General features: G+C 38.7%; 2 protein-coding genes across 4 annotated transcripts; both read left to right on the forward strand.

Annotated features, from left to right (window-relative positions):
• The first annotated feature begins 92 nt into the window (after window positions 1–92).
• Window positions 93–4,732, forward strand: si:dkey-222f8.3 (XendoU domain-containing protein). The gene is made up of 7 exons (XM_026375448.1): window positions 93–189; window positions 1,968–2,067; window positions 2,842–2,953; window positions 3,041–3,162; window positions 3,614–3,726; window positions 4,001–4,154; window positions 4,247–4,732. The coding sequence occupies exons 1-7, from the start codon at window positions 179–181 to the stop codon at window positions 4,505–4,507; spliced, it is 873 nt and encodes a 290-aa protein (XP_026231233.1). The 5' UTR covers window positions 93–178; the 3' UTR covers window positions 4,508–4,732.
• Window positions 4,733–5,911: 1,179 nt separating this feature from the next.
• Window positions 5,912–19,555, forward strand: cc2d1b (coiled-coil and C2 domain containing 1B). 3 transcript variants are annotated; one of them, XM_026375195.1, is made up of 26 exons: window positions 5,912–6,008; window positions 6,288–6,422; window positions 8,984–9,128; window positions 9,340–9,443; window positions 9,792–9,911; window positions 10,309–10,455; window positions 11,339–11,639; window positions 11,802–11,920; window positions 12,415–12,493; window positions 12,730–12,804; window positions 14,088–14,224; window positions 14,327–14,399; window positions 14,636–14,775; window positions 14,864–14,993; window positions 15,109–15,281; window positions 15,421–15,546; window positions 15,757–15,815; window positions 16,095–16,211; window positions 16,570–16,643; window positions 16,726–16,784; window positions 16,887–16,938; window positions 17,028–17,127; window positions 17,452–17,542; window positions 17,673–17,795; window positions 17,891–17,933; window positions 18,076–19,555. In XM_026375195.1, the coding sequence occupies exons 2-25, from the start codon at window positions 6,360–6,362 to the stop codon at window positions 17,900–17,902; spliced, it is 2,619 nt and encodes an 872-aa protein (XP_026230980.1). In that variant the 5' UTR covers window positions 5,912–6,008; window positions 6,288–6,359; the 3' UTR covers window positions 17,903–17,933; window positions 18,076–19,555. The 3 variants fall into 3 exon arrangements, with proteins under 3 accessions (XP_026230980.1, XP_026230982.1, XP_026230981.1); XM_026375197.1 differs by having other exon boundaries at window positions 10,312–10,455; XM_026375196.1 differs by having other exon boundaries at window positions 5,913–6,008; window positions 6,294–6,422.
• The last annotated feature ends 133 nt before the right edge of the window (window positions 19,556–19,688 follow it).

The raw sequence follows: 19,688 nt of genomic DNA on the forward strand, positions 1-19,688 counted from the left end.
TGTTCATTAATAAAACAACCACATGATGGGGTCTGCTCATGTTACGTCAGAGGGGAGGGGTTTGGCCGCCTTCCTGCCCTGTGATTGGCTGTTTCTGTTGCAAACGTCATGATGGACGCCTCCTAAAGCGCATGAAACTAGAGGATGTGAGAAGTCGAAGTAAAGATTAGTCGACGAGATGGCAAAAAGGTACGTTTAGAGATCATAAAGTAACACAGTTAGCATAATAATGCATCTTATTTACTGTGATTTATTCAGTTCTTGTTTCTTTTCTTGTTTAATAGTTAAATATTTATACTTTTAGTTACTTTCCAATCGTTTTAACTCTCTGTTGCAGTAACGTTTGATGTAAACATGAGCTACAATGAAACATGACACTTTCTTATTGTTGTTGATGTGAAGGTGGAAAATCCTCATTTGTACTGTTTGATTTTCCTGTTCTGCTGTGAAACACTGGTTCTTCCTGACTCAGACTTGCTGCTGTTGTATCTTGGTGAAGATTACATGTTTGTGCAGCGGATACTTATCTGGATGTTGTGTGCTGATGTGGACAGTTGTTTGGATGTGAGTGGGATTAGCTGTTTGAGTTTTACAACAGAACAAATAGTAGACACAGTTGAGCAAGAACAGCCTGTGGCACTGTGCTTCTGCTTTGTGATATTCATAACTGTACCCAGACTAAAATAAGAACAGAGGAGTTTCAGTGTGTCGCCCTCCTTCCTGTCATTTGGGTCTTACTCAGCTGTTATTGAATATGGCAAACATCTCCCTGCCATCCTAATAGTAAGACGGGTGTGGCATTATGGAGACTTTTGAAATGCAGTAAATTGTAATTCCACTTTCTATTATAATGTACAATGAATGAGATATTCAGCTGTTAGTGGCAGCAAAGACAGGTGTGGTCGTTAAATGGAGCCATGATTCCCACCCGTCTTTCAGTCTTCCCTGATGTCTAACTGAACATAACAGGAGCAGCAACACAGATTTCTAGTTGTCATACAGGTTTCAGGCAGGAATCTGTTTTTAAAATATGCATATTAAAACATCTGAAGATGTTTTTCTTCCTTGTAGCAGAGCCTGGCAGTAATCATTGCTCATAGACTCTTTTGTTGATTAGATTTAAGTAAAAAGCTTAAATTTGCTAAATTAAAGATAAATTAACACATTTTCTGAGTCGCCCACCACTGTTAGATGCACTGGGTTTAAACACTCACTGTGTTTAAGTGATTTCACAAAAACCTGTCTCTGTGTTGTTTAACCTCACAGATGGGACATTTAGTTTGACACAGGTGTACAAGCTGGTTTGGGTTTATTACAGCAACTTCCTATCAACTAATGTCGTGCGGCTGAATCAAAACCGCCTCACATCAGCTACTGAGATCAGTGTGAGGTTTCCTTGGTGACATTGTTGTGTATTTGTTTGCTTTTACTTTTTTGCCGAGTTATTCAGTGGTGGTTAAAAAATAGAGAAGTCTTCTACAATCATACTGACAGTTAACTTCTCTGTCATTATTAATTCTCTTTCTCTCTGTGGACACTGAAATTCCATTTCAGGTCCTTTGAAGGATCTCACACCTGAGTTAATAATTCACTAACTTTTTGAACTTTGTCACTCCAAGAATAGGTATTTTTTTTAGATATAATGATGTGACACAGCAGGAAAAGCACAGATGTCAATAATGAAACTAATAAATTCTTAATACCCTTTTGTTAATTCTGCATTATGATTAATATTTTTATGAATGCTGCCACACTGTCATACAGTTCTTCATACCTGACAATAACAGAGCCATCATTACTTTAAATGGCAATAGCCACAATGATTGCTTTTTAAAAGAGGAACATCCTTTCAGACAGTCTAATTTAATTCTTTACTAGTGTAAACTTTTAATCTCCAGGAGACCAATCCCACTCCACCCTTTCTCATTTGTCTACCGCTACTTATGTGTACGTTTGTGGTTTCACAGTCAACAGGCAAACCCGGAGCTCAAAGACGTCCTAAACCAACTCTGGCAACTGGATACCAACCGCCTCAAACCAGGGACTGATTACATAATTTCTCTCCAGGTCTGCCTGCATAGATTCTTTGCAATGCAAATCACTCTGCCATAAATGTAGGGCTTGTTTTTTAGTGGCATACAACGTCTGATCATTATGACATCATCAGTATAATAATAACATAGTTTATGTACAATAACTCATATGTTAAAGTACATTTAAAAAATAAAAGGGAAGTCAAATGATAGAGTTAAGAAAAATAACCAAACAAGAAAATAAAATGCATAAAATCACCATAGATTCTATTCCATAGTATTGCTACTAACAAACAAACACTACAGCATAAACTACATATGCATATACAGAATCCTACACACTGCACTACAAGAATAATTATTTTTACTATATAAACATTTCACAATCACTCATTATTTAACAATTAAGTCAGAAAAGTTCAAAACTTGTGTCTGACCACTGTCCCAGAACTGAGAACACCTGCTTTATACAGTATACACTGTATAGTATTTGTTCTCAGATGGGATTTACCAATTAAATTATAGAGCTATGAAAATTATGGAAAAACTAACATCTGACATTTTCTGTAGCACCAACCTTAATATTGGATATTCCCACTAGCTTCAGTTGTACTATATCATTTTAATATTAACTAAGATGATGAACAGAGTAAATGATACCTTAGCATCAGCTCAAAGCAACACTGCACACGGTACACAATAACATGGGGGCTAGCGTGGCTGTACACCTGTAGTATTGGTAAACACATCATGATATCCAGTATAACCAGTTCTGTTTTTCTTTTTCTTCTCTATGTATCTTATTCAGGGGAAGGCAGGTTATGTGGCTCAGGGCAGTAACTCAGCCAGAGACAAGGCCAGTGCTCCACTCTTCAAATATGTCAACGAAGACAAACTCAAAAGTATCAAGACATATGCATGTAGGTATTTTCCTTTCCTAATAGTTGCTTTGTTGCTTTAGTATCATTTCTTTATATTTATAACATGCACATGTCTTCTTTATGCAGATTTCATCAGTTTGTTGGACAACTACGAGATGTCCACAGGTGTATCTGAGACGGTCACCACGGAGGAGCTCAAAGAGAACAGGCTGTTTATCGATGCCATAGCGGAGACAAGTGTCATGAAGGTAGAGTAACTTTAAGAGACAGAGTCATGTCTAAAACATGTCTGTCAGCATAACGTCTAATCCTCAGACAGAGTTGCAACACACTGTTTCTACACCGCACATGTTTACATTCCTGGTTACAGTGTTCGTTCAGGTGTTGTTAGAAACAGAAGGTTTGACTGTAAAGGTGACTTCCAAGAAATAAAGGCATTAGCTGTTATTTGACTTTCTAGGGATCAGCTTTAAACAAAGAGTGCAACAACACTCCTTTACAGCCACCTTAAATATCAGGTGCTACCCCTGCCATAGCAAAATTTAATAGCAGTTCATTTGTAAATGAATATGTTAGTAAATGTGCTAATTAGTAGTGTATTGTACATGTTGGTTGGTAACTTAATCTTGACCTGACAAGTCACCTATGTGTAGAAAAGCCTCTTGAATTTGTCCTTGTGTTTGTTTTGTCTGTTTATAGTGTGCTCACAAATACCTGGTTAAGAAGGGGAAGTCGCCAGTAGATCCTGCACAGTTCAAGAAACAGCTGTATGACATCTGGTTCCGCCTTTATCACCGGGACAGGAGTGGAGGGTGAGTTTCACAGTAACAGCAGAGGGAGCTAGTGAAGTAAAACAAATGAAATGTAAAAGTACAATAAGTAAAATGCATTAAAATAATTAAAGTAAAAATACTCATTGTAGAAAATGTCCCTGTGACTGTTATATATTACATGATTTATTTGTAAAGGACTTCCACTAATTTATTTAATTTTTTATTTATTTAAGAAAAATGTACTGGTTATTTTAGGGTTTAAAGTTACACTTCATGTTTTTGTCCAACTAAACTGGCTTTATTTACACTTCAGTGAGGACTCCTGTGGATTTGAACATGTGTTTGTTGGAGAAACCAAATTTGGAAAGGAAATCATGGGTCTTCACAACTGGGTCCACTTCTACCTGCAGGAAAAACTAGGCAACGTGGACTACAAAGGCTACAAAGCAAGAGACAACAAAGACACAGTGAGAAACATATTCTATTTAAATATTTTATTCTCTTTTTCCTATTAGAATGCAACTGTTCATAACTTATTTTTATTTTTGTTCTTTTATAGCCTGATGAAGACGACCATGTCCTGAACCTACAGTTCAGCTGGAAGGGTTTGGTGAAGCCGGTTGGGAGCTCCTTCATTGGTGTTAGTCCAGAGTTTGAGGTCGCTGTCTTCACCATCATCTTCCTCATGTCGACTGAGAAGATGACATCTGTGGTAGTGAAAGTGGACGAGTACTTGCTGGAGCTGACTGTGTATCGTCACGGGGGATCCATCGGCACCTCCTTCCCTAAGCTGCTCAGCAGCAACAACAGGGATTTATAATGTTACAACGTCCAGACTGTAAAAAATCCTGCATGTTTTTGTTAAACTTTAGTTTAATGGCTACGCAGTACAATCATAAAAAATGATATGTGGTCAAAAACAGAGGGTTTAGCCTAATCTGTTGTCTTTCCTATTTTGTTATAAAGTAAGTAAAACTTCATGTTACAGAGTTTGTGTTTTTAAAATTAAACCACAAGATGACTTTGTGAAGACAGGAACAAAAGATGCATAGTTGGAGCTTCGTCTTTTTTGTCTTGACCTTGGTCTGTCAGGTAAACTTGTTTAAATGTTAACGTCTGAGTTTCAGTTTTTAATTATAAGGCGCTCTAACTACAGATATTATTTACGTTTACACAAAAGTAGCATCACCAATAACTGAGTATCACAGCTACAACTGACTAGAAAAAGTATTGTTACTAGTATTTAAGGGCAAAACATGTTTTCTTAAATGACCTGTTTTGGAGTAAAAGAGAAACATATATATTTAGTATTATACTGAATTAATATTAATTACAAATAGTTTTTCCTTACTTAGTACACCCTGTGTAGTCAGACATCAGTTACACATTGTATAGCTCAAGTCTTGATTTTAGTTTAAAAACACACTAATAAAAATGTGTTGTTGCATAAAAGTGTGGTGTTGTAATCATGAGATAGCTGCAGAATTCGAAAGCAGAACTAGAGCTCATTTCACATTTATTGATTTGTTTCCTGCTCAGAAAGTGTCTCTGTCACATATTCCACCTTTTTCTTTGAAGTGAAGACCTCAAATATGAAATTAGTTGATAATAATTTATCCTTTTGCTTATGTGCACCCCCAACACCTACTGTGCTTTGTATTGCCACTTTAAAAGCTATGTTTAGTGTAGAAGATATTAAATATATGTTGGTGATTCTTCAAATTAAATTCTTACAAATAAGTAAATAAGTTATGTTGTCTTTAAATATGTAAATTAATTAAATTAAGAAGTATTTCTACTTGAAGGGGAGTAGACTACTTTTGGATATCTGTACATCTGCACATATTTCACAACTTATATGCATAGATGCATGACAGAGCGCTCTTAATGCAGTTACAGTACGTGGCAGCAGGAGCACTGAGATCTTTTACTTCAGTTAAAATGACTAATTATCAGCAATGCCCCCCCCCGTGATAGTATTACTTCAGTAGAAGCATTTTAAGAAACAGGTTTTTGTTTTAAAGGGGCACAAGATAAACCTCAGGGGTCAAGGATGCAGCTGAAAAGAATTAGAACAAACAAGTTAGTTTAGCACCTTCTTTACTCTTTCATTTAATATTTGATAATTACAGTAAGACAACAGACAACAGACAACACACTATAACACACCCTGGTCCTGCCTGGCAGACAACACTGAGGGATCCTCTAGTCCCTGAACGCCTCCTCGGTGTGCGCATGCGTACTCAAACATCTTCTCATGTCAAACCCTAGAAATGAAACTGCTCCTCTGAAAACTACTCGATGAAGTGATGACCGAGCAGGTAAAGACACACACGCTCCTCAAGTTAGACAGAACTCTCTAACATACTCAGCAGCAGCGTCTGTGACAGTCCGTTTCTCTCTCATAAAGGAACTTTTACACTTAGAGGTAGATAAACAGAGAAGCTAACAGCTAGCTCCCGGCTAACGTCGGTTGGTAGCTCGTTACCATTCCCTGTGTGTTTGGGAACCACCTGACAACCGCTCACATGATTTTAACTACGATCACCAGCTGTGGTGACAGCAGGAAACCGATTCTAACATGTGTGTTTGTGTCTTAGGTGTAGTTTGGATCCGCAGGGAGTCGCTCAGGGGCTTGTTAGTGAACAAGCCACAACAACAACAACAACAAGATGTTTGGGAAAAAGAAGAGAGCACCGCAGCCCAGAGGCCAGGGAGCTGCTGCAGCCAAGCAGGTAGCATCAGCTGGGAGAGTTACACAGAGACAGAGGTCCTCCAGTGAAGTTAAAGAACCATGCACCGATTACAAACTCAAAGTAGCTCAAAAGTATTAATTCCAAGGGGGGTTGAGCCCCAAATATGAACAAATATTGGATTAAAACCCCACAGGTTTGCATCCCTCACTACTGAATGGGACTTAAAAGTATATAAGTATGATTTAAGGTTGTTTGTGTCTATTTAACAAGCACCATAATTAGTGAAATATAGCATTTTTAATTTGCTGATTCACTTGCTTTGGTTATGTCGAGCTCTGTGTGAAGCTTACAACGCACAGACTGAACAAAACATCTCTTTTGTTTATGAATATTTACCACAGTGCTGTCATTATTGTCTTATTCTATTTAATGGGGAACGATAAAAATCTCTTTTCTCATACTAGAGGAATATATTTAATAATTTAGAAAAGTATGATCTGCTTTTTGCTTTTTGTAGCTCGTTTGTATTAAGCCACATTTCCTGTGGTTTATTCTTAATGTATTGTTGAAGTCTGTTAGGGAGGTGGAGATGGGTTGGGGGTTGGCAGATGACTCAGTTTCAGTTTCTTAATTATGGTTATGAAAGACTACCCATTCTTCTAACAGTGACTCCTGTCACTAATAAATACATCTTATGTAACATGTAAAATATTTAGAGGTTGATATTACTAAAGTATGCACAGCAGGGGTGGCACCAGATATTTAACCCTAGTTAGTTTGGTCCGATTCTAAGGTTTGACGCCCCTCCACACCCCCAAGAGTCATAAGATAAACAGATAAGAGACAGTTAAAGGAACAGGAAAAAGACAGACTCTCTTATTTCAAGAAGTTTCCAGAGATTTCTGGGAATTTAAAGAGATTTCCAGGATGTTATCAAATTAACGTGGAATAAAATTAAAGCTTTCAATCAGGTCCAATTGGAAGCAACTGCACAGCAGGGCATTACTGTTGATGGCCAAATGGTCTTAGTAGTAAATAATGCACAGTGCTCTGTGTTTGGATTAAGTGAAACAGATGTGATACTGTTTTTTAAGTTCCAGTCACAATGTCTAGCTGTCCTGTATTCACATATTTGTTTAAAAATAAAGTAGTAATAAGTACATTTAGGAAGCTAACACATTTTTTTGGTGTGTTTGCACACTTTGCTAACAAAACAGACTCTGGTGATGGTAAGAATTTATCAAACCAGTTTGACAACACGGCTTCAGATGTTGACATCAAGTGCAAAATTATATTAGAGAATCTGCTTCACTTCCTGTCACTTCCTGCTCTAGGGACTTCATTAGATTTGGCTTAATTTGGAGCGATGGTTAACAACTGTGGTTAAAGATCTTATTTCTTTATCTCCTTCACTTTGTATTTTGCACAACTGTAGTTTACAGCCAGTACTCAGAGGCTGGGTAATGCTTTTAATTCTTTGTTATGTAGAAAGTTTTTGATGTCAAATTAGATCCACAGTGGAGTTCTGCAGTTCCAGAAAGTATTTGGTCAGATTAGGAAACACTTGGTCTCTTGCTACAGTGTAATCAGGCGAGGGAAGGTTATGTGTGGGACGTCTTCTCGTTATTATCAATGAAAGTTTCTCTGTGTTTTTTGTGCCTATGCAGTGTTGCAGAGGACGTCAAGGATATTTGGAGTGTTGGTGTGTTTTGTTCTGGTAAACAGTAAAAAAATGTTCAGACTTTTTCAGTGGGAGAAAATAAAATCAAGGAAATAAATAAAAAATGACAAAATAACCAGAACAGTTGTTACACATTGAGGTAACTACAAATATTACTGGTAAAGGAAGGTAGTAGACTTTTAAAGTCACTCAGAGTAATGATGGTCTCTAACGTCAAGCTATGTTGCAGCTCATTCCAGTATGAAGGTGCATAGTACTGGAAACCAGTTGGAATGAGGAACATTTAAACTTAACTTCTCCTGCGGTCTGGAGTCCTGTTTGTCAGCTCTGAGCTGTTGGTGTTGGATATCGCTGCAGTTCAGATAGATAAACCCACCTTGTCATATCACTCAGTGTGTGATATTTGCATATATGCAAATAGAATGGGTGTTACAAAAAGTAAAATACAAACACACACATCAGCCAATAAGGAGGATTTACATGGGTGGGCTTATACATCAACGTGTGGTTTTGGCCGAGTCAACTTCTGACATTGGCAAAAAGGTAAGGGGTGTGTCTGGGGAGTGACACCATATATGGTCGAAAGGTAAGCAGACTGTAAATATGGGCCGAAGACCTAATAAACCTGTTGGGGGTAAATATTATACACTAAAACAGTTCACAGTGAGAGTGTTAGACACTATAAAACACTCCAACAGCATGGAGCAAGATGCAATAAAAAGAATATAAGGAAGGCATTTTTAAAATAAAAGCACATGAAAAAACAAACTACAAAATTAAATGTGCTACAAAAAAATCACCTTAAATTATAATATAAACATCCTCATTCATAACTCATAGAAATAAATCGGTAGCCCAAGTGTTTGAGTGATTTCGCAGGTTTCTTTCTGAAGTTTACCTTTTACCATTCTGGTAACAGATGGGCCTGTTTGTTGACCTGAGCCCAGAGGAGATGATGATGGGTGTGGAGGAGAATCTGGACGACACGGACTTGGAGGCTGAACTTGCTGCTATCACTGGAAATAAAGCTGCTGCCAGAGTTCAAGCCAAGACGAAGGGGAAGAGTGAGTGTTGGGGTTTCGATTTATAGTCCTGTAAACAACAGAGGTGATGAATCTGGTGATGATACAGTACATTAGATGATGTGTTTTCTTTTTATGGTATATAATAAAATAAAATAAATAAAAGTAAAGTGAGGATGCTTTGTGTAATAATGCCTTTTGTTTGTCAGTTAACTTCATACAGATTCAGGTTTGACACATGTTTGTGTTGCAGCCCCCCTGCCCATGGAGGACATCGCAAAAATGGCTGATGAGTGTATGAAAGATGTTGATGAAGATGACGACTATGATAACGTGGAAGATGATGAGGATCTGTTGGTTAGTGTTTGTCTAAATTAATCTCTGCTGTCGTTGTGGCTGCTTAACACACAGACATAAAAAATCCTAACTCTACCAAACCGGCTAGTTATATTTGATCTGTGTATTATAATGATGGAGAAATATCTGAATAAATAAACCATCTCTGCCAGTTTTACACATCATATATTGTAGTATGTTGGCCTTCATTTCATCTGCACTTCTTGATTTACAGGACGTTCACGTGTAATATGGGTGCACAAACTGCCTTTTGGGAAACTCTGAATCTGTTCTCTGAAATCCAGCCTCGCATGTGAACAATCAAAGTTCTCTGTTGATAAGTTGCTGTATTTCTTTCCCTCACATCAGGCAGAGCTACAGGAAGTGGTGGGTGAGGGGGACGCTGAAGATGCTGTTACTACTTCCCCCACGTCCTCTGCCGCTGCTGAATGTTATGAAGCTGAAACCCCAGAGTCCTCACCGCTGCAGGTACGTTACAGTACACACTGTTCTCTGCCAGCTTTGAAGTTGACACCAGCAACTATAATATGCTCTTCTGTTGCTGGTTTACAAAATTAGCTGCATGTTTTTCAGTTTTGAATCAATTTTATCTAGCCTGTGCATTCCTGCAATTCCTGTTACTTATTCCACCTGTTTCCGGCTGATATAAATACTTTGTATACTTAAAACAAGTTATGAGAGGTGACATGCAGAATTTGCAGTTAGTATTTTTTCCCTCTTGTTGTTTATCTCTGACAAATACTTTCCGTTCTCAACCCACAGTTCTGCTGGCTGAGTAATATCTTGACCTGACATAGATTTACCAGATGTTTTCAGATAATGATGACAGGAACTACCTTTTGTTTTTGGTATTGCACTTGTGAAGCAGCAGGAAATAAAGGTCTCCTCAGCAGCCCCCGGTAGCCTTCAACACACCCTGGAGGAGAGGGTAGCCATGTACAAGGCGGCTTTACAAAATGCCAAGACCGCAGGGGATACCTCTAAAAGCCGGAGGTTTGACCGCGGTTTAAAGGTGAGTGACACTATTTACTAATCAGAAGATATTTGCTCTAGTTGCAAAACTACAGCTTTGCATTGATTGTTATTGATTGATTGTTTTATAAATTACCAATACAGACTATTAACGAAGTGAGACTTAAAATATAATATAGTCCTGAAATACTGAAAAATGTCAGATCCCATATTTTATATATCTGCATGACATTACATGGAAGTTGAAGGCTGATGTATTTATTATATAATAGTTTCTTACTTTCAACAAATTTCATAAAAGATTCAATTCAACCTGAGAGTCCAATACTTCAAACTTACTTTTATGCGGTAATAACTCAACATACAACTACAATGTGTGTGTGTGTTCATTGTAAAGTCATTTTATTATATAGCACTTTTTGTACAGAATAGTAATTCAGAGTTAATTCAAAGTGCTTTGCATCTGCATAAAAGCAAACATGTCACCAGGTGCAACAATGACTCATTGGTGGATCTGTTTTTAATTGTTTTTTTGAAAACATTAGAATGAAAGGGCAGAGAAATAGGGAAAGACATGCGTAGATGGAACTATGGCACCTTAACTATGAAAGTACTTAAACACTTTTTGAAATATAGTTTTCAAGCTGAAAACAACTGCCCAGCCAGACTGTATGTGATTTGTGTCAGCAACACTAAACATGCCCAAAAGCTACAGATTCACAGAGACACAAGAGGCAGTCTTTCTTTTGGTGTTCATGTGTCTGATCACACTGTTTAGCTATGTAAAGGAACACATTATGCTCTTTGTCATGATATAAATTGATTTATCACCTTACATAACATGCTTTACATAATGTTGCTCTGTTTTCAGTTGTGCAATACAAATTTAAAATGATACTGAATGTTACCATTACTCTCTACAGACTCTTGAGACGATGTTAGCTGCTGTGAAAAAAGGGAAACCGGTAAACGAGGCAGAAATCCCTCCACCTGTTGCCACTGGAGCTCCGAGCGTCGCTCCTCGACCTCCTGTTCCTGCACGACCTGCCCCTCCTGTACCCACCTGTCCTGAACCCACTATTTCAGATCAGCAGATGGAGGCGAAGGCCACAACACCACCAGATGCTGCACCAGAGATCATCACACCCAGTCTGAGCAGCCTCCCCTCGCCAGGGGAGCAGACAGGAGAACCTGCACAGCAGCTTCAGTCTAGTCTGACACATGGTCAGTTTGTTGGATTACATACAGTTTGCATTTGGAAACTATTTAGACATCTTCACTCTCCGCAAACTTTTGTGCTTTAAATGTATTTTTCTTTATGCAGTTTTTATGAATATGGCCTTTTGCTGTGGTAATTTTGTGTGTTTCTGTGCTGTGATTCCACAGAGAATGAGGCAACCAAGACGATTCTTTTGGAGAGGCAGAAAGAATACAGGATGGCAGCTCTGAAAGCCAAGAAGCAGGGGGATGTGGAACAAGCCAAGCTTTACATCAAGACCAGCAAGGTGAGTTTAACAACTGCAATCCTCAGTGATTTGTTAAAAACAAAGACAGTGGACTATGCTGAAGGTCAGAGAAAAGGAAATGAAATGGAAGCAGCCTCCAGACTATATAAGTAAATCTTTTGCTGTAGGATTGTGGCAGCAGCTTGATTTATAACAATAGACACACTGTGTTTTTTAGTCTTATTGTTTCCAGTTATTTTTAAATAACCAACCTGTTTCAGTTCCTTCTTATCATTTGACTTTTGTCCATATACCAGACTTATAAAAAATAAGTTATGAAACTAAACCACATGAGAAGTCTTAAATGATCAGATGTCAGATTTCATCATCAGTTGAATATCATTGTTTGTTCATTCTGTGCTGTTTAAGTCTGTTACTGCACATTCTTACTGCAGTGTTTCTCTCAAATATGTGAAATATGCACAAGAATTAGGACGTAGACAAAGACCATCATTATGTTTGACAGTGTTGTTATTTTATTCTGTTGTGTGCAGATGTTCGATGCAGTGATCGAGGCGTTGGAGAAAGGACAGCCAGTTGACCTGAGTGGCCTCCCGCCGTCTCCAGAACAGGGTGAGGAGCACTGGCATTTTACAAAAATACTGACGTGAGGTCATTAAATATTCTGAACTATTTTAAAAAGCAATGTAAGGGCTGGTGCAGATTGTATTTAAAAAAACAACAACTTTAACTTAAAGTTAAAAATACATGAGAAATTAGGTGATCCAGGAAACGTAAAGGTAAATTAACAGAAATGGTTTGGATCTGCTTCTGTATGATGCAGTTTATCTTATATTATTGTGCTAAAGGTTCAGCAGGAAGCTCTGCTCCAGTGAAGGAAGTTTCCCCTGAAGTCACCCAACCAGCTGCAGCAGCTGCTCCAGGTAAGAATAATTCCAGCATGTAGTTACGTCTGTATTTGTGTCATTTCCAGCACTCAGGTTTACCAACAGAAGTTACTGCTGAGAATAAATATGTAATACAAACTAGAGAAAGCAATTTCCAAAGAAATTACGTGGGAGAGTTGATCTGTTGCTGAAAAGACTCGACCGCTTAGAAGCTGCTGAGTTACGACAAGTTATCACAAGTTGATAGAACATCACAAAGAAAAGTTGGTAAAGAGTAAAAGTTGAAAAAGTGATAAAAGTTCACAAAGATAAAGAGTTGACCAAATGAAACACTGGATACAAAATAAAAGTGATGGACAAAGGTGAGGGCAAAAATATATGGCAGAAAAAGATGAGAAAAATGTACAAGGAAGGCGAAAAGAAAAATAAAGGACGGAAAGTTAAGATTACAAAAGAGGTTAAAATAAAACAGACAGAGGCCAGTGAAAAACAAGAAGTAGACAGTAACTGTTAGAAGAAGGAGAAACAATTGAGTAACAGGGATTTTGAAACTTCATACGCTTTTAGTTTGAATAATCAAATCACTTTAAGCCTTTCCTTTTAGATTTGAGGTATGAGGACTTCTAGAAGAGACGAGAGAAGAAAAAAAAAGTTGATCAAAGATGAAGTGGAGCTCTAACCGTGAGATGTCATGACATCACCCACTCATCATTCAAGCCAACGGAGAAGCTAAAATTACATTAAGAAATACCTAAAAAGAAAACTGCCAAAACTAAAAAAAAAGTATAAAAGTTACAAAGAAGCTGACTTAAAGGGAAAAACGTGTAAAAGCGTCTGGACTTATTTAAAGTTTAAATTACGTTTTTACGACAAAGTATGATGAAACAGGAAGCTGAGGAAGAAGAGGAAAGTTGATAGGAAGTTGACTGATGACACTCATAGACTGCCCTTTAAAAAAATGATGAACAAAATAAAAAGTTGAAAACACTAAGTATAAACACGTTGCCTAAAGAAGACGCGTTTAGAAAGTTGTTGATGTTGATGTTGATGTTTTTGCGAGCAGTTCACGCCTGAAAGACAGCGAAATAATAACGAAGAGCGAAGATAACAATAGAAAAAAAATGGACAAAACATTTATACTGTGATATAAAAACAAAACCCTCCTGAAATCTATACATGAATTATAAATGATGATGATAACTAACGCACTGAATAGTGTGACCTAGAAAACTAGATGATAAACCTAGTTCCATGTTCTACAGTTACAATAGAGATTAAATAAAAATAAATAGTAATACAGTTGTCGTTTCATCCCTCAGCTCCTGCAGCTCCTGCGGCTCCCAAAGACGTACTGGAGGCCCTCGAGCAGAGACGAGCCAAGTATGTGGAGGCGTCAACTCAGGCTAAAGCCAGCGGAGATGAGCGCAAGGCCCGAATGCACGACCGCATTGCTAAGGTACGCTGGTACTTCAAAATCCCTTTTCTCAATTCATGCTTCATATAATGATGCTTTACTTAAGGATTGTAGCTGAAATATTTCAACTCTCTCTTCTTGCAGCAATACCAGAGCGCCATCCGAGCACACAAAGCAGGAAAAGCAGTGGACTTCGACGAGCTGCCAGTTCCCCCTGGTGAGAATCTTTAGTGTTTCATGTTTTTGAGTTGACGGTGTAATTTCCACATTATGTTTGGCTGCGTGAAATTGGATTTACATGGTGTTTTCGGTTCTGTAGTTCTGCAGGCTATATAATCATAGAACCACTGCACCAGCTGTCAGTAACTCTGTACGAGAAGCACAAGATGTGATTGACTGGAGTGTAAGGACTGTGATGCTGGTCAGAATGAGCATTTTCTTTTTATTTTACAGGGTTTCCTCCTCTCCCGGGTCAGAAGGCGTCAACAGCTGAGCAGGGATTTGTTGCTGCTCTGGAGACAGCCAATAAACTCGCCACGACTGATGCTGCAGAAGTAGCAGACGAAGAAGAAGATGAGGAGGAAGTAAAGGAGGTGGGACATCAGCAGTAGACGGTTGTTCTCCTTTCTGTCTCACTTTGTGGAGAAATAGTTAATTCATTGTTTTCTGTCTCCACTTTAGTCCAAAACTGCTGCCCCCGTAGAACCAAAGAAGCCTGCACTAGATGTTCCCTCTGCAGGTTCAGGACAGATGGGGACTGCTACAGCCTCGCCTGACAGAACAGTCACCAGAGAAGACCTTTCACCATCAGGTCCGTCTTTAACATGCAGTGATTGCTGATCATTTATTATTTAGGTTTTTTTTTTCCCAGCAAAAGTATTAAAGTTTGAACATTTAGTGTTATTTTGTGTTTTGTCGTCCTCTAGCGGTTGAGCAGCTGGAGTTCCTGGAGGGTCGGAAGAAGCAGTACATGAAGGCAGCTCTGCAGGCGAAGCAGTATAAAGACATGGAGCAGGCCAAGAGTTTCCTCCGAACCGCCAAAGGCTTGGACCCTATGATCGAGGCTGCTCGCAGCGGAAAAGCTGTGGACATCAGCACGGTGAGAAAAGAGCAGGTTTAGTCTGTCGCTGCTGTTGCTGGAAGTTTACATGTTGTTTGTTACCTGTTCTGTGTTCTGTAAAATCACAACACAAACAGGTCAACATCTAGATCTGAAGCAGACTCTGTTTTACCTGCAGGTGCCGTCGCCCCCTGGTGATGAAGACGAGGACTTCATCCTGATTCATCACAGTGAAGTTCAGAACTCAGACAAAGCAGAACAGGTTTACACACAACTGGCCAATATCCTCAAAGAGCAGTACGAGGTAAATAAACAACTCTGAATGTTTGGTGCTCACGTTTTAGATATTTTTTTATTTAATTATTTACATGGACATGGACACTGGGACTTCCTTCTAGCTTCATCTGATGTCTGATGAATATTTAGTTTTGTTTGTCTGTTCTCGCTGTGATTACTTCGTACCATTAGTGAGCAAAGAGATGTCTCCAACTTCTTCTTCCTCTCCTCTTTTTAGAAATGCTTGACTCACTCCAAGCAATTCACACACCTGGGGAACGTCTCAGAAACCACAAAGTAAGATCACTTTAATCAGGTTTACAGTCTCTCATAGTGTTTAATGTACACATAAATGTTTACATATTAAAGGTTGAATTCACAGGGCTGTTGTATTGACACGTTTTCACTAGCAGCAAACTGTGTGTATAAAATGAACATAACCTGATTAATGAATTCAGTGTCAGATTTTTAGTTTGTGACCATGTGATTCATTACACTGTGTTTAATGTGTGTTATCTGTATTAAGTCAATGAATGTCTCTACAAAGATAGAAGTACTAATGTGTGTGTCCTCCAGGTTTGAGAAGATGGCGGAGAGTTGTAAGAAGAGTCTGGAGATCCTGAAGCTGGCTCAGTCGAGGGGTCTGCCTCCTCCTAGACATCACTTCGAGGAGAGATCGTTTAACACGGTCAGGTGGGCACGTTCACTAAACATCCAGGATACAGATGTTTTCACCGTATGTTCAGGGTCTTCAGATAATAATATAATAATAATATTAGGTTTTCTTTCAAGAACAAGAACTATTCTTCTAAGTGACACCAAACTTTGAAAAGGTTGTGCTGCGCTACGTGTTCTTCTCGAACACTTTAATCATAGTTCGATCAGTCCACAAAATATTTCCCCATGTTGGGCTGTCGAGTGTTTGTTCTCTCTTTAAAGCTTGTGATGGTAGAAGAACTGAATCCTCCTACTGTTTGTACTTTAAGTCAATAACAAAGTACTTTTTAATGTATTTTTCCCTTCCTTTTTCTTTTCGTTCCTTTCTCTCTAGAATATTTCCAGAGCTCAGCAGTACTGACATGGTTGTCGTTATCGTCAAAGGGATGAATCTTCCTGCACCGAGTGGTAAATACAACAGTCCACACATATCAGTCCTGCACAGCATAATATGTCCACAGGGCGTCAAACATTTTTTCCTTCTTCTCAGGAATTCAGCCAAACTATCTGGATGCTTACATCAAGTTTGACTTTCCTTACCCGAGCGCGGTGAGAAAGTTTCAACAGAGCCTTTGTTTCTTTTCTTTTATTACCACGACTGATGAGACAGTTTGTAGATACATTACCTTTGTTTTGTTTTGTCACCACTAGGAGCAGCCTCAGAAAAACAAAACAGCTGTCATCAAGAACACTAACTCCCCAGGTGAGACCTGGTGGATTAAGGCCTTTTTCTGTCCAAAGTACTGAATAACTGTTGGTTCTAAGTCTTCATCTGTGATGTTTTTAAACCAGAATACAACCAGAGCTTCACACTATCTATCAACCGAAACCACCGCGGTTTCAGGAGGTTGGTGACGTCCAAAGGCCTCAAACTGGAGCTGCTGCACAAAGGGTGAGTCACGACTGAGCTGCTCTCACTGCACGAAAACATCCATACAAGTGTCATTTTTAAATAGGTGGAGAAGGTTCTACTTAGTTTTATTGTTGGATATTCTGACTGTCTGTAATTAAACATACAATTAACTGCTGCTAAACAGCATCTCAGTGTGACAGTATGAGGAAAAGTCAGACAATCCTCAGTGGTTAGTAATTGTAATGTCTGAGAGATGCCACAGATATGAAAAGAATTTCTGAAACATAATAAAACAAGACGAACTAAGCACTGTTATGTCAGAGGAACAGTGTAGTGTGACAGTGATGTTGTGTCGTCTCACAGAGGTTTCCTGCGGAGTGACAAGCCGATCGGGACGGCGCTGGTGAAGCTGGACAAACTGGAGTCACAGAGTGAAATCAGGGAAATCGTAGAGGTGGGCGGCATCTCGTTTAAACTGAGACTTAAAAAAAAAAAGAGGAGGGAGAAAGAAGGGAAAGGTTGTTGCTGTTGGTCTTATTGAACGCTAATCTCTAGAAACATCATTATCATGTTGCTCGTGGCAGGTGATGGATGGTCGTAAGCCCACAGGAGGTCGTGTTGAGCTGAAGATTCGACTGCGGGAGCCTCTGAGTGGACAGGACGTGCAGAAGAGCACAGAGCGCTGGCTGGTGATCGACCAGTCACAGGTAGGACTCTCGTTAGAGGGCTCCAATGATGTCTCCGTAGAGTAATTATCTCAAAAGACATGTGACAAGATTTAGTTTTCTTTTCTCTGTCTCAGGTTCTTGTTTAGATGCTCCTGGAAGATTAAAGCAAATTAAAAGGTAATGAAATGAAAATGAATTTAAAACCAAATCTGTCGGCTTGTATTTCCCAGAATGTTTTCCTGATTAAGATCGTGAATCCACTCTGATGTTCTTATACTTCACATTTCCACCCTTTAAGACTCATGTCTCTTCCTTTCAGATTAAAGGCACTCAATCAAAAACACTCAGACGAGGAGGAGGTGGAGGACAGAGGAAGGGGTGTTGGGATCTGATGCGGATGGTCTGTTGTTCTCGTCGGACTCAGGCCTACACGGGTCTTTAACTTGTTAAAACTTTTGCACATTTGCAAGACACCAGAGCTCCCTGTCACATGCCGGTCCACCAGAGGGAGACCTGCAGCTGGTTTACGGTAGGTCCGCTGGCTCACTGATGTGAACCCGTCTCAAGTCTGAGGAACTGACACACCAGGCAGACTTCCTTTTCCCTGCTGGAGGATGGCAGCATGTCAGCTAATGTTGAAGGGACTCAGTGCTCGCGCTAACCTGATCCTGCTGCCCAACACGACTTTAGTTAATATAATAAAGAATGTGTGCGAATTCCTCTGGTATCTAGAACTGCACCTATGCACTAATACCAAAGTAATCACTGTTGCTGTATAGTCCTGCGTATTTGAAACTGCCTTTAGCTGCCAAACCTGTTACACTGACACAAGACTTCAATATATGTGACAAGACACGAACTGTCGGAGGTTTATTTATTTTATTCTTTTCCCTCACAATTCATCAGGTTTATTGTGTGAAAACAGGCAGATACAAAGGAAAGAGCAAGCCAAGAATTTAAAACGACTAATTTAACGATCACACTCCCCCTATTTTTATTTTTTTACTTTAATAAGTTAAATGTGCACTTATCTGCGGTTCGGGTGTTAGACTGATGTCTTGTTTACACAGAACAGCACTAACCGGTGCCGGGTTTATGGGAAACACATTTAAGCGTTTTCATTCTAGAAAGCTATATAGTAGTTTTATCTTAAAGCAAATAAATAAATAATTATGTTAAAATGTAATTTATAACTAAACATCACTGGCTGAATCACTTTTAATAGCTAAATGGAACAGTTTGACCTTTTTTGGGAAATGCTTTTAGTTAGAGATGACGAACATTAATTAGTTTAGCAGGGAGAATGGAAACCATTAGTCCAAAGTTAAAAACAACACATTTAAATCTCACAGTTTGACACCAAAACATAAAATGTTATGTACTAATAAGATGATGTGTTAATTAGCTTCAGTGGTGCTGGTTTGTTTATGCTAAGCTAAGCTAAACTCCTCCAGCTCCGGACTCCCCCAAAATGTCAAAGTGTTCCTTTAAATGTAGAAACTAGTTGTTAAAACTATGCATCATTTCTCTCGTGGACTAGAAACTAAAGCTTGGAGTTAATCCTCAGTGTTTTTAAAGGGTCAGTTCACCCAAATTGAAAAAAGACGTTCTTGTTTACTCCTTATTGTTTCCAGCTACGCTAATAGTTGGTTTTATGGTTCCTGACTTTTGCTGCCAACCAAGTACAAAACTAGACACTATTTTAGCATTTATAAATTAAACATTTTAAATTAAAACCGTTTTAAGTTGGAACACTGAGAAAAGTATTTTTTTTTTTATTATTAATTTGATTGAACTGACCCTTTAAAAAAACAAAAAGAAGCCATAACTAACATGAGCCAACTACAAAAGTTCATCTTCAACAGATTTACCTCAATAATATTTGCAACGCTCGGTAGCTGCCAACCGTTACTGTGGTCACAACATTTCTCT

This window comes from Anabas testudineus, chromosome 17 (genome assembly GCF_900324465.2).
Source record: "Anabas testudineus chromosome 17, fAnaTes1.2, whole genome shotgun sequence".
Lineage (NCBI taxonomy): Eukaryota > Metazoa > Chordata > Actinopteri > Anabantiformes > Anabantidae > Anabas > Anabas testudineus.

Bases quoted from the DNA above. Each gene is read 5' to 3' on its own strand.
- si:dkey-222f8.3 (XM_026375448.1), top strand. The intron at 2,068-2,841 runs GTCTGCCTGCAT...TATCTTATTCAG, and splicing joins ATTACATAATTTCTCTCCAG to GGGAAGGCAGGTTATGTGGC. The intron at 3,163-3,613 runs GTAGAGTAACTT...GTCTGTTTATAG, and splicing joins CGGAGACAAGTGTCATGAAG to TGTGCTCACAAATACCTGGT.
- cc2d1b (XM_026375195.1), top strand. From the start codon at position 6,360: ATGTTTGGGAAAAAGAAGAGAGCACCGCAGCCCAGAGGCCAGGGAGCT. The intron at 12,805-14,087 runs GTAAGAATAATT...TTCATCCCTCAG, and splicing joins AGCTGCAGCAGCTGCTCCAG to CTCCTGCAGCTCCTGCGGCT. The intron at 17,543-17,672 runs GTGGGCGGCATC...TGCTCGTGGCAG, and splicing joins AAATCAGGGAAATCGTAGAG to GTGATGGATGGTCGTAAGCC.